The 9,738-nt window shown below is 40.9% G+C and overlaps 1 protein-coding gene across 1 annotated transcript in view; it reads right to left on the bottom strand.

Annotated features, from left to right (window-relative positions):
• Positions 1-538: 538 nt before the first annotated feature.
• LOC130106011 (zinc finger protein 271-like) overlaps positions 539-9,738 on the bottom strand; it is a 31,197-nt gene continuing 21,997 nt past the window's right edge. The window contains exon 6 of the mRNA XM_056272208.1: positions 539-1,885. Coding sequence (XP_056128183.1) covers positions 539-1,885 — 1,347 coding nt within the window. The remainder of the gene's footprint in view (positions 1,886-9,738) is intronic.

The following is a 9,738-nucleotide window of genomic DNA, read 5'->3' as shown; positions in this document are numbered from 1 at the left end:
TTACGTTAGGTAACCGAGTATGTTATGACAATTCAGACTTTGTCAATATCATTGTACGTAAAATGCTACCAAATATCTAGCTTCTTCCTTCTACCTAGCATGTGGAACTCGTCGCATTTTCTCTACTGTATTGTGTTCTTGCTCCATGTAGTTTCGTGTTGCAGCCACAGGAGTACGAGACCTGTACTTGAACAGCGCAAACTCATTCGGAATATTATGAAGGCATAACAGCTGAATATTCTAAGATGAAAAAGTAGTGATGATTGTAGACGAAAATGAAGAGAGATTTTATCTTAGTTTTTATTTTATGCTAAACATTTTAGTCTCGTCTTTTATCGTCAACAATAATTTCTGTTAATTTAGTCTTCGTCAGTATTTTTGGACATTGGTGCGGTCTCGTCATCGTCTCGTTTTAGTCATGGGAAAAAAGGTCGTTGACGAACATATTTAGTCTCGTCTGACGAAATTAACACTAGGGTGATGTGTGGCTAACTTACACAGAAGAGACTTTGTTGCTCAGCACATGAAAATAAACTACTTACCGTGATCTCAAACTGTGTTTAAGTGGTTTCTCAACTGTGTGGATCTTCATGTGTAGCTTTAGGTGACTTTTAGTAGAGAAACTCGACCCGCACTGATCACACGTGTACGGCTTCTCTCCAGTGTGGATCTTCTCATGTGTTTTCAGAGATGATGATCGACTGAATCTCTTGTCACAGTGTGAACACTTGTAAGGTTGTTGTCCAGTGTGGATACTCTCATGTGTTTTCAGAGATGATGATCGAATGAATCTCTTTTCACAGTGTGAACACTTGTAAGGTTTTTCTCCAGTGTGGATCCTCTCATGTGTTTTCAGATCTGCTGATCGAATGAATCTCTTGTCGCAGTGTGAACACTTGTAAGGTTTCTCTCCAGTGTGGATCCTCTCATGTGTTTTCAGATCTGCTGATTGACTGAATCTCTTGTCACAGTGTGAACACTTGTAAGGTTTCTCTCCAGTGTGGATCCTCTCATGTGTTTTCAGAGATGATGAGTGACTGAATCTTTTGTCACAGTGTGAACACTTGTAAGGTTGTTCTCCAGTGTGGATCTTCTCATGTGTTTTCAGAGATGATGACACACTGAATCTCTTGTCGCAGTGTGAACACTTGTAAGGTTGTTCTCCAGTGTGGATCATCTCATGTGTTTTCAGATTTGATGACACAATGAATCTCTTGTCGCAGTGTGAACACTTGTAAGGTTTTTCTCCAGTGTGAATTCTCTGGTGCCGTTTTAAATGTCTTGCTGTAGTAAAAGTCTTCTCACACTCAAAGCACATGTACTCTCTCACACCAGTGTGAGTTTTCTCATGTACGTGTAAATATGACATTAGTGAAAAACTCTTTCCACACACAGAACATGAATGTGGCTTCTCCTTCGTATGAACTGTCAGGTGTTTCTTCAGCTCTGATGCACTAAGAAAGGTTTTGCCGCACTGATCACATGAGAACGGCTTCTCTCCGGTGTGGATCCTCATGTGTTGATTACGACTTGTTATGTGTCTGAAACTCTTCCCACACTGATTACACATGAACGGCTTTTCTCCAGTGTGGATCATCATGTGAATCTCAAGACTTTGTTTGCGTGTGAGACTCTTCCCACACTGAGTGCAGGTGAAAGATTTCTTGGCTCTTCTTTTCTTTAAAAATGTCTGTTTAGTCTTTGAGCGACTCAAGGGTTTTCCTCCAGGTTGGACATGATGTTCCTCCTTCACTTCACTCAGTTCTTCTCTCTCCTCCTCCTCTTCACTCAGTTCTTCTCTCTCCTCCTCCTCTTCACTCAGTTCTTCACTCTCCTCCTTCACTTCACTCAGTTCTTCTCTCTCCTCCTCCACTTCACTCAGCTCTTCTCTCTCCTCCTTCAGTTCACTCAGTTCTTCTCTCTCCTCCTTCAGTTCTTCTCTCTCCTCCTTCACTTCACTCAGCTCTTCTCTCTCCTCCTCCACTTCACGCAGTTCTTCTCTCTCCTCCTTCACTTCACTCAGTTCTTCTCTCTCCTCCTTCACTTCACTCAGTTCTTCTCTCTCCTCCTTCACTTCACTCAGCTCTTCTCTCTCCTCCTTCAGTTCACTCAGTTCTTCTCTCTCCTCCTCCACTTCACGCAGTTCTTCTCTCTCCTCCTTCACTTCACTCAGTTCTTCTCTCTCCTCCTTCACTTCACTCAGTTCTTCTCTCTCCTCCACTTCACTCAGTTCTTCTCTCTCCTCCTTCACTTCACTCAGTTCTTCTCTCTCCTCCTTCACTTTACTCAGTTCTTCTCTCTCCTCCTTCACTTCACGCAGTTCTTCTCTCTCCTCCTTCACTTCACTCAGTTCTTCTCTCTCCTCCTTCACTTCACTCAGTTCTTCTCTCTCCTCCTTCAGTTCTTCACTCAGTTCTTCTCTCTCCTCCTTCACTTCACTCAGTTCTTCTCTCTCCTCCTTCACTTCACTCAGTTCTTCTCTCTCCTCCTTCAGTTCTTCACTCAGTTCTTCTCTCTCCTCCTTCACTTCACGCAGTTCTTCTCTCTCCTCCTTCACTTCACTCAGTTCTTCTCTCTCCTCCTTCAGTTCTTCACTCAGTTCTTCTCTCTCCTCCTTCACTTCACTCAGTTCTTCTCTCTCCTCCTTCAGTTCTTCACTCTCCTCCTTCACTTCACTCTCCTCCTTCACTTCACTCAGTTCTTCACTCTCCTCGCTCTCCTCCATCAGGTCTGACATGAAAAAAAAGATTACATTTATTTTTCAGTACATCAATATAATTAACCGAGAGAAATATAAAGTGAAAGGACATGAAAGTGAGCCCTGATGTAATGGTAGAAAGTAGACAACTGTTATAAAATATTATGATAATTTGATGCCTTCACTGTAAAAACTTCACCCGTATATTTACAGTAAAGAACTGGCAGCTGTGGTTCCAGCCCTTTACCGTATTTTTACAGTTTTTAATTTTATGGCTGTGATTTCACAAAGCACTGGCAGCAATGGTTCCAGCTATAATTCTGCAGTATAAAGTTAGAATATAAATACTGTTTTCTATTTACTACATTGTCTGATATCTATTAACATCCCTATATGTAGCATAATGTATACAGACATTCCAAACAAACTTTTTACTCAATGGAAAAAATAAAGACAAAATAGATTATGTATTAGTACATTGTTTGCCATTTATTTAAAACAGGTTTTAACAATACATTAACAGTATTTAAGGAAAAAAAGTCACAGAAAATACATTTTAAAATTCAATGAGAGGAACCAGTAGGCAAAAACAGAAACCTTACAAAGAGGCAAAAAAACGAACAAACAAAAAACTAAAACCAGCCAAAATGTCACATCAGCAACCAGGCCAGAGATGAAGTCTGGGTCTGAAAGGAAAACATTGAGAACCAATGGATGAAAAATCCTTGATAGAGGAAAAAAAAACTGCCAAAACATCCCAAACCTGCTTTTGAATGATCTGGCCTGAGAGGAAGTCCGGATCTGAGAGGACACAATCACGAGAACCAATGGGTGAAAAAGCGTAGGAAGAGGCAAAACACGTCCCACATCAGCTTTTGACACATCTGGTCTGATACATGGCGTGAAACTCACCAGAGATTAGGGCAAGCTGTCTCAGTAAAACATTTACATCAAGGAGCGAGAGCGAGGAGAGAGGACGCTGGCGCTGGCTTTTCGCCGCTTCTTTGCAAACTCTCTGCAAATTCTCTTCAAATTCGTGCAAATCCGCCCTACCGTTCTATTCTTACTGTAGTTACTGAAATCGCTACAGAAATAGAAAGCTGAAATTTCCAAAGTCAGAGTGTATTCTCCACCCTTTGGCTTTAAATCCCTGAGCCCTGGAACCAACTTCGGGTTCTGCATTGCCTCTGCCTTCAAGCGGATGTTTGCACGTGGAATACCATCCCTGTGGAAGCTGTGGATTACCTTGGCTTGTGTCGCTGTCTTTCACCGGTACTCGCCTGGATATCGGCTAGAATATCACACATCATGTTGTGGTCCGACGCCTCGATGCAACATCTCCGAGCTCTCAATGGCAGGGGCCGAGCTCCCCTGCAGCAACTGGATCTTCCGTACCGACCTCGATATATCCATAGGGGATCAAGGCGCCGGTTTGTTGTGTCTAAATCCGGTGACCACAGCTCCATTCCATCCCTCTGGTCGGCATCGCGTCCCGCTGCAAAATTGACATTTCACCGTTTAAGTCATCAAAGTACCACCACTCCTAACATAGATAGTGCTGGGTGTAAACGGTGCACTGTAAAACCTGGAGTGGATCGCAGGGTTCTCCGCCCTATAAATAAACTGGATTTTAAATCTCAAATGACATTTGAACTGCTGAATGTGCAGTCCCTGTCAAACAAATCTGGATTTATATACGATCATATCCTGGATAAGGGGATAGACATTCTCTGTCTTACAGAGACATGGCAGCAGCCTGGAATATACTCATCCCTAAATGAGGCCTGCCCACCCGGGTACAAATATCTCGATAAGGCTCATACAACTGGCCGTGGTGGGGGCCTAGCTGTTTTACATCGCAACAACATTGAATTATCCCTCGTGTCTGTGCCCAGTACTGGCTCATTTGAAAGCCTGGTTTTCAGTTGCAAAAAAGCTTTTTCAGCAAAATAGCCCTTGTCTATCGCCCTCCCAAACCACAACCAACTTTCATCTCTGACATTCATGATTTTCTAATCTCCCTCTGCACAGCGCACTCAAATATTCTGGTTATTGGTGATTTCAACATACTGTAAACTGGCCTCAAATTTCAAGCAAACCCTGGATTGTCTTAACCTTCAACAGTTTGTGGATGCCCCCACACACAATAGGGGGCATACACTCGACCTTGTCATTACAGACTCCCTTCTCAGTTTCAGACCTTCAGGTGTATGACGTGGGTGTCTCCGATCACCTGGCGGTTACATTTGAAGTCCCAATATTAGTTCCTCCCACCAATCCAAAACGCCATATGTAAAACATCTGACCTGACGGTGCATAAGTTGGCCTACCGGGAACATCGTAGGGCTTATGCCAAAGCACTCTCCAGGGCTAGATCAGAACATTACTCAACACTTATAAACAACGACCCAGGTAACTCCAAAAAACTGTTCTCCACAATAAATCACATCATCAAACCACAGATCTCCCCATTCTATAGTCCAAGCGATATAAATTGCAACCGGTTTCTTGATTTTTTAACATCAAAAATAGACAAAATTCGCTCCTCATTTCCACTTCTAAATAGCACCTCACTAGACCTGCCCGCAACACCGATTGCTCAAACCCTATCAAAACTGTCGTCCACAACGCAGCAGGAGGTCGAAAACATTATTCGTAAATCCAAAACATCCACTTGCCGCCTTGATCCCTTCCCATCTCCTCTGCTTAAAACTCACACTAACTCTATCAGTTCCCTCATAACTAAAATAATAAACATGTCCGTAGAGACGGGCTATGTTCCCACCTCCCTCAAAATTGCTCTCATCAAACCCCTCCTCAAAAAACCCACCCTGGACCCCACACTGCTGTCGAATTACAGACCAATTTAAAATCTCCCATTCATCTCCAAACTTCTGGAAAAAGTTGTTTCCACCCAGCTCCATAATCATCTCAAATCCAACAGGCTATATGAGAAATTTCTATCTGGTTTTCGTCCATCCCATAGCGCAGAAACAGCTCTTATCAGAGTCACCAGCGATTTGCTGATGGCTTCTGATTCCGGTTCCACATCCCTCCTCATTTTTCTCGACCTCTCTGCTGCGTTTGACACTGTAGACCAACACATTCTCCTGCACCGACTTCAACACTACACAGGTCTCTCTGGTACTGCCCTGAAATGGTTTCACTCCTATCTCACTGATAGAACCGAGTATGTAGCTCTGGGGGATGTAAAATCCAGACCCCACACTGTCATCTGTGGGGTCCCCCAGGGCTCCGTACTCGGTCCAACCCTCTTCACCATTTACATGCTCCCCTTAGGTCGTGTCATCAGCAGGCATGGAGTTAACTTCCATTGCTATGCTGATGACACACAACTGTACCTTCAAGTTACTCCCTCTAGCTCCCCCTCCCCAGCTCCTGCCTGGAGGAGATAGAGGCGTGGATGAGTCAAAACTTCCTGCAGCTAAATGGCTCCAAAACAGAGGCCATTCAAACTGGAACCGTTCATCAACTCCGCTCCTCTCCAAACACCACTGTTTCATTTTTTGGACACACCACTCCTCTCTCTTCCTCTGTTATTAACCCTCTGGGGTCCAAGGTGTTTTTTGGGTCCTTGAGATGTTTTGACATACTCTGACATTTGTGCTTTTTTCAGTTGCTTATAAACATATTACTGGCAAAGGTGTAATTACACTCTATTTAGCACACACAGGGCTACCATAATGTGTTATCAACATGTATGTACATTTTTGTATTTTTGAGAGAATATTGTTTATGCGTGGTTATTGAAAAAACTAAAACTTAAAGTTTCTGAAATAAGGCCACAAAACACATACTAAATATGTGTCCACAAGACTTTTGACTAATGGATGTTGTCGCCTAGAGTTTTTTCTTCAAAATGATCTGAAAATCATCCTGCCTTATCAATCCGTAAAACAATAGATTGGTTTAAATTTAAAAATGACACTTTTTGTTTGGAAAGGCAATATGCGCAGGGGTGTGACCTGCTGTGATTCACACCTGAGAAGACAATGGGCCCGCATAATGAGCGCATAATGGGGCTGCATACTAATGACCCTTTCATTCAGGTGTGTCACTGAGCCACAAGAATGCAATGACAATATATATATATATATATATATATATATATATATATATATATATATATATATATGCCTATATAATACAAAATTGGTTCACAGTTCCAATTATTTATTTATTTTTCAAATTGTGCTTTCAAATTGTATAATATCAAATGTAAAAATTTCTAGTAATTGTGCAGTTAATTATCATACTGTTTTTACAGAAAGTTTGGGAATATATCCCAAATGTGTCACTAATAAAACACAATACAAATAATTTAAAGAGGAGGCTTATATTGAGCTTTTAAGATTTACCTAAGATTTATTTATATGTAGCCTACATATATTTTTGCTATTTTAATAAAAAGGTTACAATTACAACAACAATTAAAATTTTAACTATATTTCAAATGTAATCTTTCTTTGTATTATATACTAAAGTATACATTTTATCATACATATTTCACAGTTGCGGATTAATTAGTTTGAATATAGCTTACAATCGAACAAACACTATAATAACATCTTAGCAAACAAGCTTATTTGATGTGGCAGTATTTTACAGTAAAAACGACATCTTGTCTTTCATATGTAACATATCGTTTTTATGATTAGGACATATAAATGTTAATTTGCAGTTTAATACGTTGCTTATACAAAAATATTTTATTTCAACATATTTCAGTCGATTTTTACTCATCTCAGTATTGGAATATAGTTAGGTAAAAGCTGTTCATTCATTCACACACAAAAACGCGATTCAAACAGTCTTTTTGTTTACAGACACTATTCCATATCGCGATTAGCACAAAGCACTTGAAAATAAAGAATGTACCTATTTCCTCGGCTGGATCCGTTGCTCCTCCAAATGAAACTACCTGTAGCCTACTTCTGAGGTAATTTTTTCCAGGATTATTATTAAGATAGTACTATTATTCCTCACAGCGTCGTAAATCTGAGTCTCTTTCGTGGGTTATCCAGCTGATGTGGGCGTGGATCGCATTTGTGTTTGAATAGAGCGCGCGCTCTGTGGGCGTGGTCAAATTAACTTTAATGAGCTGAGACGAGAACGACTATCATCTCTCTCTTTTCGTACAGATTCCATAAAATGAGAAAACATTTTTTTTATATAAATTACTTCATTTAAAAGAAGATAATTCAGGCTTCATGCCTGTGTGCCTGTATACCTGTTTGACTGAGTATTTGCAGAGTTACAGATGATTTTTCGGACGCGTTTCAGAATGGACTTCACAGACAGAGAGAACGCAGAACGCGCATCATGTTTATTTTTCTTTATTAGGCGAAAAGCACAACACTTTGTTTTTATTATGAGGTTCCACAAAAAAAATACAAACTTAACAGGATCGAATGATGTACAACACTTATATGTAAGATCAAAATTAACAGAGTAATTTGAGTCTCTTTTGCACTGATAAGGAAAAAAGTGAGCTGGTATCGCCGGCGAGACCGCCGACCCCAGAGAGTTAACCTAGGGGTAAAATTTGACCCCCACCTTTCCTTTGACAGTCATGTCACCACCATCTGCAAAACTGCTTTCTTTCACCTACGCAATATTTCCAAACTGCGCCCATCCCTCTCCCTTTCTGCTGCAGGGAAGCTCGTCCATGCTTTTGTGTCCTCTAGGCTGGACTACTGTAATGCACTCCTCATCGGGATTCCTGGCAGGAGCCTTCAAAAGCTCCAGTATGTTCAAAACAGCGCTGATAGGGTCTTGATGGGGGTGCGAAAACATGAGCACATCACCCCCATCCTCCATTCACTGCACTAGTTACCCATTCAGTCCCGCATAGAATATAAGGTCCTTCTTCAGACCCATCACTGTCTGCACGGTGCGGCCCCCACTTAGTTGCTCACACCAAATTCATCAACCAGAACCCGGTCAGGCCAACAGCACCATTTGGTCATGACCAGGACACGGCTCAAAACAATGGGCGACAGGGCCTTTCAAGTTGATGAATTTGGTGTGAGCAACTCAGTGAGATAAGTGGGGGCCGCACCGTGCAGACAGTGATGGGTCTGAAGAAGGACCTTATATTCTATGCGGGACTGAATGGGTAACTAGTGCAGTGAATATAAGGTCCTTCTTCAGACCCATCACTGTCTGCACGGTGCGGCCCCCACTTATCTCACTGAGTTGCTCACACCAAATTCATCAACCAGAACCCGGTCAGGCCAACAGCACCATTTGGTCATGACCAGGTTCTGGTTGATGAATAAGGTTTTGTCAGTGACACTTTTTATATATTTATTGATACAAGTTATGACTAAATTAAAAGACAAAGTCATTAGTGAAGATTATGCAACAGTATTTAGAATATAATATAATATAACATGCAATGCAAACTAGTTTGGTTACAGCTCAGCTGTATAATTCTCATTCTATCATTCCCCCTGCCTCCATTACATATCTGTGTCACACAAGAGTTTGATCACCACATTTGAGTGATCATTGCAAAACGTGTTTATAAAATATATTTATTCTGTTTATAGCTACTGTGTAAAGTACCCATCAAAAGTTTGTACACACCAATAGGAAAGTGTCCAAACTTTTGACTGGTATACTGTACTATAATACACATAAATAATATTGCTACTGTATTATAATATACACATAAATAATATCGGCCGATATACCGGTATCGGGCTTTTTTTCTCTCCCTAATATCGGTATCGGCATCGGCCCCCAAAAATCCATATCGGTCGGGCTCTACAAATGACACTCATCTTCACTACAGATAAATAATTACAGCAGCATAATATGTCCAAATTAATCTAAATATAGCTAGTTTGAACTTACAATAACTGGGTCAATGACGTATAAGGATTTTCGACAGGCCAATTTTAAAATACCGGGTACAAGAAAAATAATACCTGTTGCAATTGTTCAAACATTTAAGGATGCTGTGTACACACAAATTAATATAAAAAATTTAAGTGATTTTAGAGTTTCTTCAC

This window comes from Rhinichthys klamathensis, unplaced genomic scaffold, assembly GCF_029890125.1.
Source record: "Rhinichthys klamathensis goyatoka isolate OS25496 unplaced genomic scaffold, OSU_Roscu_1.1 h1tg000331l_1, whole genome shotgun sequence".
Lineage (NCBI taxonomy): Eukaryota > Metazoa > Chordata > Actinopteri > Cypriniformes > Leuciscidae > Rhinichthys > Rhinichthys klamathensis.
The sequence above is the reverse complement of the archived record's forward strand: the minus strand, read 5'-3'. Positions and strand labels throughout refer to the sequence as shown.